Genomic DNA, 24,148 nt, shown 5'->3' with positions numbered 1-24,148 from the left:
TCATAGTAAATGATGATTATTAGTGTATTGTTTTATTTTGAGTCAACTGAACTTGTGTCTGAAGAAACTAGAAAAAAGAGGAGCAAATGGAAACCAAAGTAAGCTGAAAAAAGAAAATGATAAACATAAAGGCAGACCATCAATGAAAAAGAAAACAAAAACAAGAAAGAAAAATCAATGCAATGAAAAGTTGTTTCTCTGAAAATATTAATAAACGTAATATCCATACAAGACTTAGAAGAAAAAGAAAGAAGACACAAATTGCCAATTCCAAGAATGAAAGGGGGGGGCCTCACTATAGATCCTACAGATTATTAAAAGGAAATATTATGAACAAATTTACGCTACTTAATTAGACAACTTAGATGAAATAGACAGATTCCTTCAAAGACACAAACTATCAAGTCTCACTAATGAAGAAATACATAATGTTAATAGTAGCTCTACAGAGGAAGTTGAATTTGTAGTTAAAGATCTTCTAATAGATCTCTGACAGAAAGTTTGTAGCTCAAATGGCTTTATTGGCAAATTCTGTGAAATGTTTAATGAAGAAATAATACCATTTCCAGGCATCTCTTACAGAAAATAGAAAAGAAGGATAAGTTTCCAAAGTCATTTTATGAGACCAGCATCACCTCAATTCCAAATCCACATAAAGGCATTACCAGATAGGAAACTACAGACCATCTTAATTGGAAAGGTGGAAATAAAGCTATCTTTATTAGTGGATATACATGACTGGTTATGTGGAAATTCCCAGGGAATTTACCAAAAAAATGCTATTAGAACTAATAAATAAGTTTATTTATTTTGTAGCATACAGAGTCAATGTATGAAATTTAATTTGATTCCTGTATACTAGCAATGAACAAGTGGAAATTGAAACTACAAGTACTATTTAAATAGTATCAAAAAATTAAATACCTATAGATAAATTTGAAAATGTGTTTATAAGATTTGTTCATTGAAAACTATGCAACACTGTTTAGGGAAATTAAAGAAATCTAAAAATGGGAAGTTGTACTATACCATATAATTGGAAGACTCAATATTATTAAGATATCAGTTCTCTCCAAAATTGATCTACAGGGTCAAAGCAACCCTATCCAAAAATCTTAGCAGGCTTTTTTGGAAAAATTGACAAGCCAATTCTGATATTTAAGTGGAAATGCAAATATCTAGAATAGCTAAAGCAATTTTGAAAAAGAAAAACAAAACTGAAGGACTTTTACTGTCTGATTTCAAGACTTGATGTAAAGTTACAATAACTAGTATAGTTTGATATTTGTGTAAAATAGGCTTATAGATCAAAAGAATATAATAGTGTCCAGAAATAGATCCATACATAAATGGCCAATTTGATTTTCAACAAATGTGTCAAGATATGTCCATGGGGAAAGATAGTTTTTCCGACACATGGTGGTCAACAATTGGAGATGCATACGCACATACACAAAAAAACCTCACCCCTTTCCTCACACACAAATTAACTCAAAATGTAGCATAGAAAAAAAAATGTAACATAACCTAAGCATACGTGCTAAAAGTAAAACTTCCTAAAGAAAACGTAGGAGAAAAATCTTTGTATTCTCATTAGGCAAAGATTTCTTGGGTAAGACTCAAAAAATGGTTCATTAATTAGCCTTCAAAATTAAAAACATTTGCTTTTGAAAGATACTCTTAAGAAAATGAAAGGATATGCTACAGACTGAGTTAAAATATTTGCACAACTCATGTGATAAAGGACTCATATCTAGGATATATAAGAAACTAACATTTAATAACAAGACAAATAACTTGGTTAAAAATGTTAAGTAGAGGATTTGAATCGATACTTCAACAAAGAATAGATACAAATATCAAACGTGAAAAGATGCCAAACATCATTAGTCATCTGAGAAATGCTAGTTAAAACCAATGTGATCCCATGGCACACCAATTAGAATGACTTTTTAAAAACTGACAATACCAAGAGCTAGTAAGGATGCAGAGTAATTGGAACTTCACATGTTGCTCATGGAAAAGTAAAGTGGTATGGCTACTTTGGAAACAGTTTCACAGTTTCATATAAAATTAACCATACACATATCATACACCCCACCAGTCTCATTTGAAGGCATTTACCCTAGAGAAATGAAAATATATGTTCATGCAGTGATCTGATCATGAATGTTTATAGCAGCTATATTAATAATTACAAAAAATTGGAAATAGCCAAGATGGTCGTCAACTAGTGAATCGACAAGTTGTGGTACATCCGTACATTAGAATATACTACTCAGCAATAAAAAGGAATGAACTACTGATACATGGAACAACATGGATAAATTCAAAAAGTATTATGCTAGGTGAAAGTAGCCAGCACAAAAGACTGCATAGTGTATGATTCTATTCATATGACATTTTGGAAAAAACAAAACTATTTGGGCAGAAATCAGAGCAGGGGCTCTGTTGTTGCAAGGGGCTGTGGATGAAGGAAAGGGATTAGTTACAAAGGAGGGTACCTTTTGATATCATGGAAATATTGCATACCTTGATTGTTGTGATGTTACACAACTGTATTTGTTTTGCAAAACATTGTATTGTACACCTAAAAAGGATGAATTTTACACTATGTAAATTATTCTTCAATAAACCTGATTTTCGAAAACAAAAAAAGATAAAGAATGTGAACAGGAACACTTGAACCATGCTAGTAAGAATGCAAATTAGTATAGTCACTTTGGAAAACAATTTGCTAGTTTTCTTACAAAGTTAAATATACACTTAATTTATGTCTTGTCGTTTCCACTCCTAGGTGTTACCTAAGAATAATGAAAATATATGTACACACATTCACTTGTAAGCAAATATCATTAGCAGTGTTATTCATAATAGTCCCAAACTGGAAACATTTCTTGCATCCATCAACTGTAAATGGATAAACAGGTGGTAGTGCATCCACACAATGAAATACTACTCAGAAATGAAAAGGAATTGACTACAGATATATGCAACAACATGGATGAATCTCAAAAACATTATGCCAGGTAAAAGAAGTTAGGCATCATGGGCTACATACATTTATGAAATTATCGAGAAAACAAAACCGTGTAATGACAGAAAGCATATCATTGGTTGCCAGAGTCCAGGAATTGGGACAAAAGAATTAGCTGCAAAGGGATACAAGGGAACTTTTTGGAATGTATCTTAATTGTAATGGTGGTTACAGAAATATGTATATTCAAACCTTATTAAACTATACACTTAAGTTTGGTAAATGTCATTATGTTAAATTTTATCTCAATAAAGATCATTAAAAAAATAAACTCTCTACACTTAAAATATCTAAATTACAAAAATGTTTATTACATACTCATTTTCATATGTACTGTTATTGCTTAACATGTATGATAAATCAGATTAAAATTAAAACTTTGATGAAAATGATGAAACTTTGCTTTATTATATCATATTTCTTGTAATGTTTTCTTTGTTGGTGTAAATATCAAATCCATATGTTAAGGATTTTATAACTATAATATATTTAATTAAAACTTTTATCTTTAACCTCTGGTAAACCAGAGTTCCAATATTAACTTTTGTGTACATATGAACTTAATAATCGGTATTTATATTGTTCAAAGTAACTTAATAACTACCTGGGAGGAATGTTAAAATGCCTGAGTATATCTCTCATGGTATAGGGAATTGGGAAAGTGTAGGGGTATGCATCTCTTTCCTGTGTGCTGGTCAGTTGGCTATATTTAAATAGCACCATCATTAATTATTTTCTTTCATAGTAGGTATTGATTCATCATCAATATAATTTAGTTAACTAAGGACTAGGAAGAGAGAGAACACTGGGATTTTTCTGTTGATTGAAATTATTAGCCATAGAAACTTTTAGTTTACTTTTAGTATACCTAATTTTGTATTGATTTGAGCTAGGGTTTTTTTGTTGTGTTTTTTTTTTTTTTTTTTTTTTTTTTTGCTAAGGAAGATTCACCCTGAGCTAACATCTGTTGCCAATCTTCCTCTTTTTTTCGCTTGAGAAAGATTAGCCTTGAGCTAACATGCATGCTAGTCTTCTCCTATTTCATATATGGGTCACCACCACAGCATGGCTGATCAGTGGTGTAGGTCCGTGCCCAGGATCTGAACCCATGAACCCAGGCCGCCAAAGCAGAGTGTGTGGAACTTTAACTACTATGCCACTGGGCCTGCCCCTTGAGCTGTTTTTTATTAGTGTTTATTTCATTTTCTTTAGATAACATTTTATTACAAATGCAATTGGAATAGAATGAACAAGCAACAGTCAGGATGTTAGTAGAAGCTACAGTCATCCTGGGGCTGGAGGATTTTGATTAGGTAATTTTATAATTTAATGAGGAGTTTCAAGGTTCAGAAAGAAGCAGCTCAGAATGGCATAGTAGATTTCCTTATCTTAGTAAAAAAGTCTTTTTCTGTCCTGATTATCTCTTTTATTTAAAAAAAATTTTATTCATCACCTAGTATGTGTTATCATACTTGAGAATTCTTTGTAATGTTTTCCCACAGTTAATGAAAGCTGAAAGTCTTAATTCATTAAATCAGTCTCTTTGATAGATCTTCAGCAGTTACTGTCAGTCACCGGCAATGTACAAGATAGATACCATCTTGCCCACACATGTTTAAACAAATATTATTTGTTTATTTAAATAAAATAAATGTGTGACAGGAAGGATATAATTAGGGTATTGTGATAGGAGTTAGTGGAGTGAAGATGGAGTGCTTTAGGTAAGGTGGTCAGAAATGTCTTCCTATGTGACTTTTAAGTTTTGATTTGAAAGAATAGAATCAGTTAACCTTTGAAAGAGAGAATAGCAGGTGCAAAGGCCCTGAAACAAAGTGGAGCTTCCACTGTGGTTAGTAATCTTAGGAAGAGGGTGTAGGTTCGGAGACAGTTAGGAGCTTATTCTGGAAATCCAGGTGATATGTGATGGTGATAGTTCATTGATGAGAGACATCCTTGATTAGAGATTTTGAGAAGATACAATTTATGTGACTTGCAGATTAGTTAGATTTAGGGGATGATAAGACAGGGAGGTGTCCAGTACGTCTCCCCAAGTTTCAGCTTGAGCTGTTCAGTGGCATTTACTGAGATTGGGAACCCTGGAGGAGTAGTTGTATATAGTCCCCTTCATCTCCCCCATGGTTGGGGTTGGGATTGTGGGGAGGAAGCGTATGGACAGAAAATGAGAAATTTAGTTTTAGATCTATTGAAATTGAAACCCCTGAAAGATGTCCAGATTAAAATGTTGAATAGGAAGTTAGATATAAGGATATATGTCTAGAGCTCAAAAGAAAGGTGTAGTAATTGGGAATCACTACTGTTTCGATGAAATCTGAAGCCATGAGAGGAATGAGCTCATCTGGGAAGAGACTGTAGAATAGGCAAAAGGAACTAGGGCTGTATCCTGAGGAACCATAACATTTAAACGTCAAGTAAATGAAACAGAGCACACCTCCCTTCAGAAAAACAAAATGAAACAAAAACAAAAACAGGAGTGGCTCAAAAAATTAAATGCAGGGAAATAAGATGTCAAAGTATTTAAAGAAGTTCAGATCTGATGAGAAATCAGTAAGATGTAGACTGAAAAGTGTCTGTTGTGTTTAGCAAGAGCAGATTTTGATGCCAGAGGATTGAATGTTGTGAATCTGTCCATACTGTTGCAACAAGCTCTCCCGGGCAAACAGGCCCTTGAATTTTGTTGCAGTTTATGGGCTACCTCTTCTGGTTCTGGTTTAGGTGTGAGGCTTCTGTCATTCAACCAATAGGACTTGAGTGTGTAGAGACACCTGTGCTAAATCCTGACCTACCACTGATAGCAAATGGCAGTAGAGTTAGTCCTTCTATCACTTTTCCACCTGTAACTCTTCTTGATCTGGAGTAGTCTCTCTGACATTTTATAAGTACTTACAGTACAAGCATATACACATCAATACCAGTTATAAGCCATAACAATATATTGAGTCAGCCCAAAGGCTCTACCCATATGTCATTTTAGTTTTTTCTTTCACTACAAGTTTTGCCGAACCCTATCACTTGAATTCAGGCATTTTTTTCCCGACAGGAGCATTAACTAAGGAATTTAACACATGTATATCAAGGGTTATAACAGCTACCAGGAGGTCATCTTATCCTGCAGTGAGAAGCCTGGTGAAGTACAGGGGAGAGGGGAAGGTTAGGCTACAGGGGATGACTGGAGTTGTGGGGAGGCTTGTTTTCTCCTTTGATTTCTTGCTACAGATTTTGCGCCAGTTCCTCCCCTCCCTACCTCCCAGCATCTGGAGAATGCCTGGGCTTAGGAGCTCCTTTCTTTTTGTTACCACAGATGCTGCTGCAACTCTGCAATGTAGTCCTTGGTGCTTTTGGCCACTCCTCCTCTCGTGGGACTGAGAAAGATAGTGATTTGGGTTTCTGTATCCAACAGAGCTATAACATATCAAAATTTATGGGTTGCAGCTAAAGTAGTGCTTAGGGGAACATTTATAGCTTTAAATACCTATATCTGAAATATAGAAATGCCTCAGATCAGTACCCTAAGCTTCTACCTTTAGAAACTAGAAAAAAAGAGTAAGCTAAATGCAAAGCAAGGAGAAAAAAATGAATAATGAACATTAGAGCAGAAATCAATGAAAAACAAACAAAAAATCAATGAAACAAAAGTTAATTCTTTGAAAGATCAATAAAATCAACAGACTTAAATTAGCCTAACTCTGATAAAAGAGGTGACATAAATTACCAAAATCAGGAATGAAAGTAGGGATATCACTACTGACCGTATAGTAATTAAAAGGATTAGAAGGAAATATCATGAACAACTTTAGCCAACAAATTAGACAACTTAGATGAGATGGAAAAATTCCTAGAAAGAATTATCAAAACTGACTCAAGAAGAAATCAAATTCTGGATAGACCTATAACAAGAAATTCAAATTAGTAATTCAAAAATCTTTCCACAAAGAAAAGCTAAGGCCCAGATGGCTTTACTGGTGAATCTTATCACATATTTAAAATAGAAATAAATTCAATCCTTCACAAACTCATCCAAAAGACAGAAGAAGAGGAAACACTTCCCAACTCATTCTATGAGGCTAATATCACACTAACACCAATGCCAGCAAAGACTTAACAAAACAAACAAGAAAAAACTATGGACCAATATCTTTAATGAATACGTACACAAAAATCTTTTACAAAATTTAGCAAATGAAATCCAGCAATATATAAGAGGCATTATAAAATGGCCATGTAGGTTTTATCACAGGAATGCAGATTGGTTTAAATCTAAAAATCAATAAATGTTATTCACCAGTTTAATAGAATAAGGGACAAAAACCACATGATCATTCAATAGTTACAGAAAAAGCATTTGAAAAATCTAACACACATTCATGATTAAAAACTCTCAACTGACTAGAAACAGAGGAGAATTTCTACAAACTGATAAATATCATCTATCAAAAAAACCCATAGCATACATCCTACTTAATGTTGAAAGATTGAATTCTTTCTCCCTAAGATCAGAGAGGCTAGAATGTCCTCCATTTTTACCACTCCTGTCAACATTATATGAGAGATTGCAGCCTATGCAATAAGAGAAAAAGGGAGAGGGAGTAATTAAAGGCATCCAGATTGGAAAAAGAGAAAAAAGTCCCATTTCTGGATGACAAAAGAAGTGTAAGATTTGTGCTGTAAAAACTAAAATATGGCCAATAGGAATTAGAGACAGACATCAGTAAATGGAGACATTCCATATTCGTGGATCAGAAGATTCTGTATGATTAAGATATCAGGTCTCCTCAGATCTATAAATTCAGTGCAGTCCTTTAAAAATCTAGCAGACATTTTTGGAGAAATTGAGAAGCTAAAATGCATTGGATCTAGGATTGCCAGACAATTTTGAAAAAGAAGAACAAAGTTAGAGGAATTACACTACCTGATTTCAAAACCTACTGTAAAGCCACAGTATCAAGATAGTGCGGTGTTTATAAAGGATAGGCATATAAATCAATGGAACAAAGTTGAGAATACAAAATAAACCTTTGCATTTATGGTCCTTTTCAACAAAGGTGCCAATAGAATTCAATGAGGAAAGGATAATCTTTAAAGAGATGCTGCTGAGACAATTGGATAGTCACTTGCAAGAAAATGAACATCAACACCTATCACACAGTATTCATAAAAACTAACCCAAAGTGTGTCATAGACCTAAATTTAAGAGCTAAAACTACAAAATTTCTCAAATATAGGAGAAATACTGCATAGCCTTGGGTTAGGCGGAGAGTTCTCAAATGTGACACCAAAAGCATAATCCATAAAAGAAAAAATTAAGAAATTGGATTTAATTAAAATTTAAAACTTTTGTGCTTTAAAATACACCACTAACTATATGAAAAGATAAGCCACAAACTGAGAAAATATTTCTACATCATGTATCTGATAAAGCACTTGTGTCCAGAATGTATAAAGAACTCTTACAACTCAATAAGACAGACGCAACCCAATTAATGAATGAAGAAGAGATTTCAATAGTTATTTCACCAAAGAAGATATAAAAATGGCTAATAAGCACATGAACAGATGCTCAGTAATCAATAATGTACATTAAAACTATAATAAGATACCATTTTATACTCACTGTAATGACTATAATAAAAAATACATGCAATAGCAATTATTGGCAGAAATATGGAAAAAGTGGAATGTCATACATTGCGTCATACATTGCTTGTTGGAATGTACAATGGAAAACAATTTGGCAGTTTCTCAAAAAGTTAAACATTAACTCAACCTAAAACTCAGCAATTCCACTCCTAGGAATCTACCCAAAAGAAATGAAAACATATGTTTGTAAAAAGACATGTACGTGAATGTTCATAATAGCATTATTCATAATAGCCAAAAACTGGAAACAATTTAAATGTCCATCCGTTGGTGCATGGATTTAAAAAATGTCATATATTCATATTCATACAATGGAATACTACTCAGCAACCAAAAGAAATGAACTAATAATACATGCTACCACATTGATGAACCTCAAAAACATTATGATTAGTGAAAGAAGCCTGATGCAAAAGACTATATAATGTATGATTCCATTTATCTGAAATGTCCAGCAACATCAAGTTTATAGAGAAAGAAAGCAGATTGATAGTTGTCCCGAGCTGGGGGTAGGAATGGGGATTAACTGTAAATAGGCGTAAGGCAGGTTTTTGCAGTGATGAAAATATTATAAAAGTGCATTGTGGTGATAATTGCATAATTCGAGAAATTTACTTTTAAAAAATCATTGAATGGTACACTGACGACGGGTCAATTTTATGGTGTGTAAATTATACCTTTGTAAATAAAGCTTTTTAAAAAATAGTTACCTTGTCCTTGGTGGTAGGAAAACTCTGACAGCATACTTCTCTGAGATTCTAGGCTCTGAATGTAGTAATTAATCCTGCCACCTATTTCCCAGTGCTACATAGTATTGGTCAGTTGTATCCTTTATTTACATTTTATCAAGAAAATACAGAAACTTGGTCTTCTGAAGCTGTATAAAAAAATAATAGTTTATCCTACCTTTGTCCCACCCCATGAATAGACACCTAAAGAGTTTAGAATCCTTTCCCCCTGTTACAAAGGGTATGCAAACATAATATTTAAATTTATCATGTACAAATGTGTTGTCTTTAAGAGATGACTATTAAAATTGATAAAAATGTGAATATAATTTTATATATATTTCTGTAACTGTAATTGCTTTTATATCAGTAAAGCAGTGAATTATTAATCATGCTATTATTAATCAATATTTATTGAACCTAGATATTATAAGCTGGCATTATAATGACAGCTTACCTTCATGAACAAAACATGTATAATAGACCTATGGGTAGTCCAAATCATTTGTTTAATGGTTAATTGTAGATTGAAACACCTCTAGTATTCATTAGTACAACATGAATAGAACTTTTCAGAATTATACAGATATCATTTTAAATAAGCAGAGATATTCATGATTTATTATTGCGATATAATTAATCTGATGTTTAAAGTGATTCTACATTCAATTCTTTTTCTTGCAGGCGTATCTCATTAGCTAGTCCACGTCAACTTTTTAAAGCTTCTAATATGACCCAGAGATGGCAACACAGAGAGATTTCAAATTTTGAGTACTTGATGTTTCTCAACACGATAGCAGGTAATTTAAGCTTATATGTTCACTTATTTCCAAAGATAAATTATTAATGGTGACATGATTAGATTATTTTGAGTACTGGTATAAATGGATTATTTTTATTTTCATTATTACTCTATGAATATCTTGTCGAGAGTAGTTTAATAGAGTTTACATGAACAGTTGGCTACCTGAGAGAAATTAAAAATGAGTTATACACACTCTTTTCCAAAAATATAAAGTGAAAATTTACAACTATTTAATATAGTAAGAATGGACTTATCATGGAGTAGTAGGAATGAAAAACCATATACAATCTTAAGAACCTATTAATAACTTAATTAGAAATGTATGATGAAACAATGAAATACAACGTAGAAAAAAGAAAACTGTGGGTAAAATATTAAGTAAAGGAATATTTATATTATGGCCCATATATGAAAATCTAAAGACTAAATGGCCCCGTAGAAGGTCTATAATCATGTAATGTTATTGAAGATCACCTACTGAGAGAGTAAAGAATAGAAATGTGTCGTTACTTTTTATTTGTGATAACTAGAATAAAGAAAACAGAGAAGGCATTTGTGAGACATTTGAAATTCAGTTCAACAAACTGACACGGTTTATATTTGAGGCACAAAGGAGATACAAAAAGAGTAAGGCGTGTTGCTTATTCTCAGAGAAGTTATTTTAAGTATGAATGTGAGCATTTATGTGATTTTAGAACAAAGGGGTATAGATTCAATAAAAGAAATACAAAGTACTATGGGGATTAAAAGCATGGAGGGAAGGAAATGACATAATATTCATCCAGTTGGTGGGAGTAAGGAAAAAATCAGGAAAGTTTCATGTTTGTGTAAGGATGGATATTACTTTAACTAGCAGAGGAGATGGTTGGGAGTTTAGAAGTTATTCCATGTAAAACTGAAGACATAAACAAACATGTGAAGATGGGAAAATATGAAGTATAGCTAGAGAATGATTAATGGTAGTGTGTGTGTGTGTGTGTGTGTGTGTGTGTGTGTGTGTGTATAAAGTATGTGTTCATAAAGGTATAATGAGAAAAAACTAGAAAGGTAATGTGGAGACGTATTGTGGAAGATTTTCTGTCAATTTGAGTAGTTAGCAGTAAATTCTTTGGGAAACTTTTGGAAGTTTTTCAGCAAATGAGTGATATTAGTACTGTATGAAAAGTTAATTTGGAGGCAGAATGAAGGATAAATTGGAGCAGAGAGAGAATAGGCAGAGAGCAAAGTTAGGAAACAATTATATATAAAAAGTAATGAGGGCCTGCATTAGAGAGCTGACAGTGGGAATTAAAATGAAGGATCAAATAACATAAGAATTTACAAGGTACAAACCATTTGACATCCAGATGACTGAAGGTAGAGGTAAATGAGAAGAAAGTGTCAGAAAAGACTTCCAGGCTTCTGGCCTAAATCGTTGGAAAATGGTAGTGTCATTAATGGAAAAGAAGTCAGAAAAATTGATCTAGGGAAAGATGATGATTTTACTCTGCTAGCAAGACATCCAAGTTAAGATATTAAAAAGAATTATTGGAAGTATGCGTGAAAGAGGATATTTGGAACTTAGAGATAGGGCACTGGATTTCATCTGCCTAGAAAGAAAATCACCATCGAGTTGAGATTACCAAGCCAGATAATGCAGAAAGCAGTGAGATAACATCTGGGGAATGCTCTTGTGCATGACAAGAAGAAAGAAGGAAAGTTAGTAAAGGAGAGAAAAGAATGAGTGATCCCTGAGTTTATAGTCTTAAGGCAAATGTCTTGAGAGGCAAGGGGCAAGGGAGAGAGAGAGGCCTTGGTCACCTGTTTCAAATGCTGTAGAGAGGTAAGGGAGAATTAATAAGTTCAGGCCATGCCTTTGGCTTTGGCATTTTCGGACTTAGTGGTTACTTTATAGGGGTTCATTTTCAAAGCAAGCAAAAAAGGTTTATTATAAGGACTGAATTGTTGGAGATGAAATGAGAACATTAGATGTAGATTATAGTTTTCTTGTTCAATAGTGAAGAGAGGGTAGAGGAGAGAAGCCATGAAAGAGAGAGAGGGGAAAAATAACGATACAGTTTGTGAGGGAGACAGGTTCAAGGCGCAGGTGAAGTAATAACACCTCGCAAAAAATAAAGGCACTGTTAGAGAAATGGGAAGGACGAGGAGTATTATGAAGGAGAGAAATGGGGAGGACGGGGAGTATTATGAAGGATTGGAACTTAAGGGCTCGCATTGAAAAGTCTTAAATTTTATCACTTAAGGAGATGTTCATCTCACAGTCAGTTGAGGGAAAGAAATGAAGAAAGTTTGAACAGTTATGTAGGGAATTTAGTAGGGATTATATAACTAGTGACTGAAAGAATTTTTAAGTAGCAGTGAGAGACAGGAAATTTACATAACAAGTTTAATGGACATATTTTGCATGTGGTAAACCAATTAACATATAGACTGAATGCACAGTAATAATTATGGAGAGGAATGGTCTACTCTTAAATGCTTCTATTGTGCCTACAGTGTCTTTTAAATATATCCCCTGGATATTCTCTTTAAAGAATAGAAGCAATAATTTGTTTTGGATGGTTTTTATATACACTAGAAGGTAGGTTGTCTCTCATGTTATTTAAGATTTCTTTTACACTATTATCTGTGATACATATAGGTTCTCATGATACCATGACACAATTCCCAAAAGACAGTCAATAGGCATTCAATAACTATGTATTGAGTTTAACTTAATAAAAGTCTGTTCACACTGAGGAGGTGCATACTTTTTTTTTTGGTAGGTACAATAAACTTGATTATTTAAGGTGATGAGGCAAGTTGAGGATTTTACTAGCATTTCAATCAGAAGGAGAGGGAAGTAAGGGAGAAAAAGGAGATCAAAATAAATTGCTTTTTGCTGCTAAGTTTGGTTATTTTTTTCTGGGAGAAATTAAAACTGACAGAAATATGTAGTGACATAATTATCTCTGAAGTAAAATTATACTAGTTTTTCATGTTTTGTAAGACATCCAGGCCAGTCAAGGAAGAACTCTGTTACTGGACTAGGCCTCAAGCCCATAAGGAACAGACTGAAATAAAAAGTTAAAAGCATCAAATTATAAGGAAGGCTTAGATACCAAGAGTCTATGTGGAGAAGTACTTTAACATTCAGCTATGTATTGATATGACAACCATATACATTTGAGAAAGAGAAAGGAATGGAAATGATAGAATACACAATAAGAAAGGAATTCAAACAATATTCGTATACTTGTCTTATATTTTAGCCATAAAAGTCTTTTCACATTAAAGCTGACTAAAAATAGGTTATAGACTAGTAAATAGTGGAGCTGGGATTCAAATGCCAGCATTTTGACTCTAGAGACAATGATTTCCTCCACTGTGCTGTCTCCTTAAAGAGGTGATATCCAGAAAACTGCTGTATATGAGGTAGAAGGGCTACCTCATCCTTTGCTTTACTTATATTTTTAATAGACCTAAATGTGTCATTAGATGTCATTAGTTTAGAAGAAGTTTAGAAGAGTATGTGACAGCATTTGGGAGTGGGGGAAAGCAACATTGATGATGCTGTACATTAATTCAGAGGATCATAGAATTTGAAAGCTGTCACAGAAATTGCAGTTATTTAGTACAACATCCACATTTTACAGATGACTAGTAAATGCCCACAGGGGTTAAGTCACTTAAACTTGGTTGATTAGTTGGTCGGTTGGTTGGTTGATTAATGGCAGAGAAAGGATTCTGGTTTTGAAAATCTCTGTGAGAATGCAAATTGTTTTTTAAAGTCTTAATAAAGAATATTTTATCTGGTGCAGGCTTTCAAGAGATGAAAAAGTCAAGTGTAGTTTATAAGAACATAAATTTGGGGACCAGAGTATCTGGATTTGAATATGGTTCAACCATTACTAGTTGCATGATTTTGGGAAAGTTACCTAAACTTTTGTGCCTAGTTTTTTCATCTGTAAAGTGGGGATGATACTAATTTCATAGGGTTATTATGAGGGTTAAATGGAAATAATGTATGGATAGCACTAAGAACAATAACTGTCACTCAAAAATTGTCAGTTGTTCTTGTTATTTGTAGTAAATTTTACTCCTGAATCTGTTTATCATTTCATTTTATTATTCTAAATTGAGTTACCTTTTTTTTTCTCTCCCAGGACGAAGTTACAATGACTTAAATCAGTATCCAGTGTTTCCCTGGGTCATCACTAATTTTGAATCAGAAGAACTGGATCTTACCTTGCCAAGTAACTTCAGAGATTTGTCCAAGGTAATTTCTCAGTAATCATCTAAAATATAATTGTCTTGCATATAAAAATAAATTTGATCATCTTTAATTTTCACACTACTCCTTAAAAATCTTTTTAATATAATTATAACTGTAATATATTTATCTTTTAAAAGTATTTTCAATAGTCTCAGATTTAAAAATGAAAAATTTAATTTGCATTATAAACTAGATGACAATTAAAAATATTAAGTTATATTCCTTTTTCCATATACATTTAACGAAGACGTTATTCGCAAATATCAACTTCTTCTAAGAGTATTAGTATTTGATAAAACATATGAAGAAAATCATAGAAACTTCTCACCAGTACTCTTATAAAAAGACAAGTAACGCTCTACTAGTCCAAGTCTCCTAAATGATCTCCCTGCCCTCTCTAATCCCATTCCTCACTGCAACAAAATGAACCCTCTTTAAATCTAATGTTGAATTACATAAATCCAGTGCTTAAACCTTTCTTGACTTATCTTTGAATGCCGAATAAATCTTTCCCAAGTCAGAGCTTTGCTTTCTCTGCCTTTAATGTTCGTCTCCCTGCTTTGTGAGTGGCTGACTCTAGTCCTTTAGGTCACCTCATCATAGAGACCATTACTGACTACCTACCTTCCTTCCCTGATATTCTTCTCTCTGTTTCTTTTTTAGCACCTACAATGTCCTACATTTACGTAACCTTCTACCTACTTATTTTGGTTCTTCCTTTCTCCCCGACTAAAGTTCTGTAATGACAGAGTTCTTGTTTACCATTATTTCTCCTATGCCTATCACAAGGCCTGCTGTTCAATAAATGTGTTAAATGAATTAAATAATAAAATATATATGACATTTTCCTCAAGTTATAAAATATTAACTGTATTAGATTTTTAATGTAAATAAGAAAACAAAAATTACCCCTAATTTACTGCATATCAATAAGGAATAATTACATTTATATATATATATAAATACACACTATAACTTTCTATAAGTATTTTCCCATATCTTCAGTATTCTTCAAGATCTTTCTTTTCTGTCCTGGATTATCAATAAATAGAATATCCAGAACCATTATTTTGTAATATAAAATAAGTTTATATATCTTTTTTTCTAAAAGCTTTTTATTATGGAGAATTTCAAGCATATACAAAAGTAGGCAAAATAGCGTAATAAATTCTCGTGTACGAATCACCCTGCTTCAACAATTACCAACTAACTCGTGGTTACACTTATTTTATCTTTGCTCTCATTTTCTTTCTCCCTTCCCATATTATCCCAGACATATCATTCCATTCATAAATATTTCAATATGTATTTCTAAAAACTCTTTTTAAAGCACAACCATAATACCATTAGCAAACCTAAAATATTAACAATAATTTCTAAATATTATCAAATACCCAGTAGGTATCACATTTCCAATTGAATTACAACTTTAAAAATTCTATTTAGTTTGTTTATTCAAATAAGGATCAAACATTGCAATCAGTGGATACATCTTTTAAGTCTCTCTTTATTCTGTGGGTTTCTCTTCCATCTTTTTTTTTTTCCGTTCTAATTTTTTAGTTGAAGAAACATATTGTTTGTTTTGTATATTTTTTCACATTGTGGATTGTGCTTATTGCACCCCTGTGGTATAGTCTAACAGGTTCCTCTGTCTTCTATATTTCTTATAAATTGGTAGTTGGTTCCAGAGGTTGATAGAATTCAGATTAGATATTTTTGGCAAGACTGCTTCATGGGAAGTTTTTGCATTCTTCCGTCAGCGGGCATGTAGTATGTACTTTACTTCTCTTTTACAATGTTAGCAATCACTGATATTTAATGCCTGGATTCATTAGTTTGGTAAGCACTGAAAAATCATGGTATTTAAATTCTGTCACTTTTATTTCATTTATTATTGAGAATCCTTCCATAATGAGACATTTCCCTTCATCTACTGTTAGGTTTTCCAGTAGCACATTACATTGGAAAGGCAGGATAAAATTTTAATTTTTTCTCTTTATATACCAATTTTCAAAACAATGAATTGGTTCCTAACATCCTCCAATGGAACCTAATTTTTTAAAAAATATCTTTATGAACTCACAGACTTAAAAGCATTTGATGTTTCAGTCCACTGCAGTTATTATTTTTATTGATGTTCAGTTTTTCCTACTTTGACCACGGGAAGATTCTTCAAGTTGCTCCTGAGTCATTTTGATACAATCTTAGTAGTCTTTGATAACTTCCATTCTGTCTGGTGGGACAAGGTGCCCTAGTCTTAACCCTCCCATTTTCTGGCCCAGTTCTAGAATCATCTGTTTCCTTAAGGAGCCCTAGTGGGAATCCTTTTAAAGGGAAATAACATCTGAAGACCACAGATTGATCTGTTGTGCTTGTTGCTACTGGATTTGTCATTATTTCTAGGCCCTTTTGGAAAGAATTTAGACATTAAAAATTTAATTTAAAAGTTAAAAAACATTTTTTCTAGGGAAATATTTAAGATGAAATACATCGTGAGTTGAAACTGATTCCTCCAATTTAAATTTAGGATCATATTTCCTTTAATGTTTAAGAGTCCCTGATCCCATTTGTGCAGATGGGCAGGAAGTCCAGTTTTTCTCCTGAAGGTTCTTTCTGTCATAATTTCTGGTAATACCTAAAGAATGTTTATATAGTCCACAGATCTAATCTGGAGGTTCTTTGTTCCTTCTTCCTTGCCTGTACCTTGAACCAACATTGCTCCCTTATCCCTCTAGGTCACTCTAAAGTTCTCAGAATGCTGTACTTCTTGCTCTTAGTACTGACTTCTTCTAAGAATGTACAATCCTTTCCCTTAATTCTTCCAAATCCATTTTAGGTCACAGTGAAGTATTTAAATAAAGCTCTACTGAGTACCAAATCATAGCTCTACTGAGTACTATGAGGCTGTCGGTGATTTACAGTCTCAGTCTGAGGATCACTGCCTAGTTTCTGCAGATCCCCACATGACAGGTACCAGTTCACTCACCATATCCAGTTTCCTTCACATAGAGTCCAGGGGCTTCCACTTTTCTGACATCAGAAGGAGAGTGTCCCCTTCTTTACCTATCCCAGGTGTACGCTTTTTTGCCCTGGCATGATTAACATTAGGAATGTTGGGAGTAACCCATATTCTGTATACACAGGATATAATCTGCTTTTTCACACAGTCCAGACAATCACAGTAGTCATCAGTGATGTCAACACAAAGGTTAGCATTTTCATCTTGACAAGCAACAGTGTTTAGGTACTGGCCGTTGCTTATTTGATCACCACATCTCTGTCTCTGCCCCTATCTTTGCAGCAGTCACCTGATCCTATGATGCCTCCTATTGTCTTTTACCTCTTGTGCCTTTGCTGTTGCTCTTCCATCCATCTAGAAATTTGTACTTCCATGGTACTCTCTGTATACTCTAATACATTACATGATGTATTATAATTTTAATGTTTTCTTCTCTGTATTCCCTATTAAGGGACATCGTTGAATAGAAATTTTTTGTCTTGTTAATTTCTGTATATCTGGTACCTGGGATAGTGCTTAGAACTAAGAAATTGTAGCAGTTTGTGTATCTACTTTTTCACTTTTAAAAGAGAGTTCTCATTTTCAAAAGAAAGCCTTATTTGCAGACTACATATCTGATAAGAGATTAATCCTCAGAATATATAGAGAATTCCTGAAACTCAACAACAAAACCAAACAATCTGATACAAAAAGGAGTAAAGGACTTGAATCGACATTTCTCTAAAGAAGATATACAGGTGGCCAATGAGCACATGTAAAGATGCTCAACGTTACTAATCATTAGGGAAATGCGTAAAATAACAGGTATTAGTGAAGATGTAGAGAAATTGGAAGAACCCTTGTGCACTGTTGATGGGAATGTAAAATGGTGCAGCCGATACGGAAAACAGTAAAGTAGTTCCTTAAAAAATTAAAAATAGAGGGGGCCAGCCTGTGGTGTAGCGGTTAAGTGCACACGCTCCGCTGCTGGCGGCCCGGGTGCGCACCAATGCATCGCCTGTCAGGCCATGCTGTGTCAGCATCCCATGTAAAGCGGAGGAAGATAGGCACAGATGTTAGCCCAGGGCCAGTCTTCCTCAGCAAAAAGAGGAGGATTGGCATGGATGTTAGCTCAGGGCTGATCTTCCTCACACACACACACACAAAATTAAAAATAGAGTTACCATACGATCCAGCTATCCCACTTCTGGATATATACCCAAAAGAATTGAAAGCAGATACTTGGAAGAGGTATTTGTATACCCATTTTCATTTTCATGGCAGCATTATCCACAATAGCCAAAACGTGGAAGCAATCCAGGTATCCATTGAGAGATAAATGGATAAACAGAATGTGGTATAGACACACAGTGGAATATTGTTCAACCTTAAAGTGGAAGGAACTTCTGATACACGCTACAACATGAATGAGACTTGAAGATATTATGCTAAGTGAAATAAGCCATTCACAAAAGGACAAATACTGTATGGTTCAACTCATAGGAGGTATTTAGAGTAGTCAAATTCATAGAGACAGAAAATAGAATGGTGATTGCCAGGAGCTAGCAGGGAGAGAGGAATGGGGACTCATTTAACAGATATAGAGTTTTAGTTTTTCAAGGTGAAAAAGTTCTGGAGATGGGTGGTGGTGATGGTTGCCTAACAATGTGAATGTACTTACTGCCACTGAACTGTGCACTTAAAAGTGGTAAATTTTATGTTATGTATATTTTACCACAATTAAAAAAAAAAAAAAGACCAGCTAGGGAAGAAAAAGATATTAGTAAACTAAACACAAGGCAGAAGTTTGAAAAGTGCCTACATGTTTCTGCTTTTGCTTCTGTGTGATCACCTTGAGAACATGCCCCAAACATGCCCAGGTTATCCTGCTAGAGGGACATGACTGACACATGGAGCATGGCTGAATTGTGCCAGCTTAGGCCATCCTAAACGGACTAGTCCTCAGCTGACCCCAAACTTGTGAACAGGCACATTCAAGAATAGCCAAATCTGGCCCAGATCAGCAGAATTTCTCAGGTGACCCATTGATTATGAGGAGTACTAAATAGATAAATGGTTGTTTTGTTTGTTTTTTTAAAGGAAAGCCTTACTTATCGTATTTGTTTTAAGACCCTGTAGTATTTCACTGGAATCTGTAGAACTGTCTAGTCTAGTAAATGAGGACTGTATTAGTTTGACTTGTGTAGTGAGCCATGCAGTAGGTCAATAATAAAACTAGACAACTCTTTAATTCTCAAGCTGTTGTATCCTACTCTCTCTCCGTTATTTGAATTTTATGTACATAAAAAGTGAAAATCTTGTTTTTCATTAATTTGTTGAAATGTAAAATTTGCTTCACAAAATAAATTACATTTAAATGCATAACCTTTCTAGAGTTCTAGAAGAATTGCCTTTTTTTTTTTTTTTTTTTAAACTGAGTCTTTCAGTTTGGACTTCTGTGTAAGCACAGGGCTTATTAGATTTTTTTGTGCTTTAGAGGATCTTTTTGTAGGCCCTTTAAGATGCAATGAGTAGTAATACATATTGTGGACATGTTTCTGTCTTGATGGATCAGTTACCAATGGTGATAAGTGGGAGGCTATTTGGATATTTCTGCTGAGGCTATATTTCTTCTGCCATCACTGTACCTGAATGAGAGCTCCTGTAACCCTGTTACCTCCTCCTACCACTGCTCCTTGCCAGCTGCCTCCATTCTCTGACCCTTGTCTTTGTTCTCTATCCCACTAAAAATCTACATGACTAGAAGAAAGCCTCCAAAACAATTTTTTTTTTATTTAGGCTATATGATTTTTTTGTTATGAGAATTCATTGAAATAATATCAGCAAAATGCTGTTACAGATTATTTGCCAGCTAAACAAAGTCTTTTATTAAAAATTGAATTTTATTTGTATGTTACGGCTGTTTCTAAGGAACTTGCCAAATACTTTGTTGGATGGGTAAAATACTGTTTTAACTAATGCCTTTATAACTTATCTTCTGTATATAATGAATAAGGCTGTTTTTATGCCCCGCTAGATGACCAGTAGTAATTTTGCTTTTTTTATTTTGTTAGATTAACAGTAAAAAAGGGAGGGACTTCAAAACCAAAACAAAAGAGTTGCTTTCATTAGTCTCTATCTGTATATGTCCATATCCACTATACAAAGACATAAAAATATCATTTTTGTGATTGAGTGCCTTTAATTGTAGTGGTATCCATTTTTGTACTATGAGAGAGTTTGTGAAAGATTTATACTTTGGGCCAAGGAAGGAATATTTATAAAGAGTACTTTCAACAAGAACTGAAGGGCATATAGTTGAATAGCGAACAGTAGCATGATTAGCAGGGCTGGGAAGAAGTGGGGCGCTCTAACACTCAGCCACATATCTTTTAACTAATATCACCTTTCCTATAAAGCAGCAGTAGTTTGAATGCTACAAAAGTCATTCAAATTCACGAAAATGGAATTCTATTTTCATTAAATATTGACATAAATGAGTTTGGAATTAACTACATTAAGTGCAGTAATCAGGTATATCAGATGTTTGAAAATTGTACTTTGCACATATAAAATAGTGTTAATTGTTTACTTTATAAAAATATCTCATTCCTGTTGCGACTAAAGTCTGCCATAGTATTTACAATGTGATTCAGTTTTCAAGTATCTGTTTATACACATATTTTCAGGAATGCATCTCATACATAAAATGAGCTGTATCTGTATGAATAATGATTATAATAGAATTATATTAAAATTCATCCCGTAGTATACATTTAGCAAACATTACTATTTGTTTAAATAAACTTGTAAAATTGAAGAAAACATTGTGTGCAAAGCTTAATTTAAAACATAAACAGATCTTATCCCATCCTTAAGTAGATAAATATACCCTGACTAGCTTTAAAATGTATTGAATTATTTATCCATATTTGTGTCCATTTAATTTCCCAAAGCTGGTTTTCAGAGGAGTTTTTAGCAGCTATGATACAAAGCAACTATTTTATTTGGTAATCTCTTCCGTGTTTCGCAGGAAATTTTCCTTCTGATGCTGAATTAATGTAACCAACATCCTTTCTTCTGTATTATTTTTCTGATTATTCTTTGAAAAAAGAAAAAGTCTGAATGGGATGATGTAAAAAATGTCTTGAAGGTATAGAAATTTATTTTATGTGCAATATCTCCTTATAATTACAAATTAGTATTGTCATTCTGTCGAGAAGAGCAAATCTATTTTAGTCTGAAAATCTGATGAAAATGAAATCTTTTCTTGTATTGAAAAAAGTCCTCCTTTAACATAATGGTTTAATTTGTTCTTTCAAAACTGAAGAAAAGTAGGAATCAATTTTGAAGTTGATTTTTTTCCCCTCTACTTTCCCAGTTGTTTCATCACTAGTCTAAAATTCTGACTGATGAGAAGACAGATCTAACCATGCATAGACTTTGGAGTGACATTAATCCTTATTTTACAAATACACATTGATTTTTATATTTTGACAACCTCCTTGGAAAAGATAAGAATCAACATTTTCTTTTTTCTTTATAAGAAATTATAATTAGGGCAGGAATATATTTACAAACTGTCATACCATAAAAACAAATTATGATGGCTGAGTGTTTCAGTACCAGGGCTTCCTTTGTAGATTAGTAAGATTTTCTTTGCTACTGTGAATTTTTTTTTTTTTTCCTTAGTAGGAGATTGATTGTGTAAACCTGTTTTCTAAGAGAGGAAAACCAAGATAATTTGAGACAATCATTTCTCTTCTAATTGACCAACATAATTATTTTGGAATATTCAATATGTATATGTGCTGTGATCTGAATACGTATTCCAGAAAACAAGTATGTTCTTAGATTTAAATGCAGCTGATAACCATTTGCTTCCAAATGAAAACTTGGCTGTAGATTTCAGAAGGTAGGAATATCTCACTTTATTATTGTTAGCTAATATTTATTGAGCACTTAACTATATGTCCGGCCCTTATTTAAGTATATTACATGTGTTAAGTCTTTTAGCCCTCGCAAAGACCTTATAAGATAGGTAACGTTATTGTTGTTTTTTTTTTTACAGAGGCAGAAACTGAAGCACTATTAGGTTAAGCTAGTTGCACAAAGTCATACAGCTAGTGGGTAGAACCAAAATTTAGGCACTAAGCAAGTGGTTTTCAAACTGCAGTTGATAACTAGCATTTAAAATAATGAATAGAATAGCCACTATTACATAAAAAAAGAAAATATCAGTGTGCATCATGTATGAATCTTCTGCGTGAAGAGTGTGTGTGTGTGTACATGTATGTGCTGGGTTATGACTTAAAGTGACATATTTCTTGCCCTGAGTTTTGACCCAGAAAGTTTTAGAAACACTGCAGTTTGCTATACTGCCTTCTACTTTTGTCATCAATTGCTGTCTGTTTTTTATTTTTTTTTAAAGATTTTATTTATTTATTTATTTTCCCCCCAAAGCCCCAGTAGATAGTTGTATGTCATAGGTGCACATCCTTCTAGTTGCTGTATGTGGGACGCGGCCTCAGCATGGCCGGAGAGGCGGTGCGTTGGTGCGCGCCCGGGATCCAAACCCGGGCCGCCAGCAGCGGAGCGCACGCACTTAACCGCTAAGCCACGGGGCCGGCACTGCTGAGTCTGTTTTAATGTTATTTTATCAAGTTGCTGTTAATGCTGAAATACATGGTATACAAATAGCATTCTATTGCTTGAAAAAGGAAAGCTTTTCCAAATTGCCTACTCGTGCAATTTGGTGTGTTTGTCCCAAGTTTTGCTCCAAGCTTTTTTGACTAAGCCTGTTTTATGAAAAAGCTGAATGTTTGGTTAAAACTAGAGAATCTCTGATGTTGCTACTTGAGTATTCATTTGTTTTTTCATTTATTGATTGTTTATTGAGTAATATTGTGTGCCAGGGCCTCTTAGTTTCTGGAGATTCAAAAGAATAAAATCAGATGGTTACTATCCAACTAAAAAATAAACTGAAAGTAGGGAGGAAAAAAACAGGAATGGCCAAGGTAAAAGCAAGTATTTTATTTTTTCATAATTAAAGCTCACGTTCTTAAAATGAAGGAAAATACTGAAAGAGAGAGTCTGAGTTAGAGGGGAAAGAAAAATCAACCGTTTTTCAGTTTTAGAGTACAAGCACGGTGTGAGCTGTTATTTTGGTTAAGAGTGCAGAAACAAGAAAAGTCAATGTTAGGGGAAAATGAACCTGCATGATGCTCTCCTGATTCCTACCTTGTAGTGTAGGAATATGAGGAAAGTTTATTATCATCACATCTTCAAACTGAATTTTAAATTTTGGTCCAGGCCCCAATAAATCAGTTTTTTTTTGTTTTTTTTTTTTAACCTATGTTACAGTGCTATACCATTCACACAGTTAAATTAGCAGCTTTCTGTGCCCTACTTCGGATCAAAATGTTTCTAGAGATTAAATTCTCAGATAATTGAAGAGAACTGAATGACAAAGCTATCCTGAATTTACTTACTTACTTACGGAAGAGTTGCTATTGTTTGTCCTTAGTATTTACTGCATTTTTTTCATCTGTCTCTCTCTCTTTGTTTAAGAAAGAGTAGGTGATTTTTTGTCTCTCTCTCATTTATCTCCTGCCATTTGGTTGTGTATTTTTATATGTGAGATATTTCTCCCTAACACACGTTTAATATA

General features: G+C 33.6%; 1 protein-coding gene across 7 annotated transcripts in view; it reads left to right on the top strand.

The window, feature by feature from the left end:
* The window catches only part of LRBA (LPS responsive beige-like anchor protein), a 723,014-nt gene that overhangs the window by 507,711 nt on the left and 191,155 nt on the right, over positions 1 to 24,148 (top strand). For all 7 annotated transcript variants that reach the window (XM_058550176.1, XM_058550181.1, XM_058550180.1 and 4 more), the window contains 2 exons: positions 10,105 to 10,220; positions 14,371 to 14,483. In XM_058550176.1, coding sequence (XP_058406159.1) covers positions 10,105 to 10,220; positions 14,371 to 14,483 — 229 coding nt within the window. The remainder of the gene's footprint in view (positions 1 to 10,104; positions 10,221 to 14,370; positions 14,484 to 24,148) is intronic.

This window comes from Diceros bicornis, chromosome 11 (assembly GCF_020826845.1).
Source record: "Diceros bicornis minor isolate mBicDic1 chromosome 11, mDicBic1.mat.cur, whole genome shotgun sequence".
Lineage (NCBI taxonomy): Eukaryota > Metazoa > Chordata > Mammalia > Perissodactyla > Rhinocerotidae > Diceros > Diceros bicornis.
The sequence above is the reverse complement of the archived record's forward strand: the minus strand, read 5'-3'. Positions and strand labels throughout refer to the sequence as shown.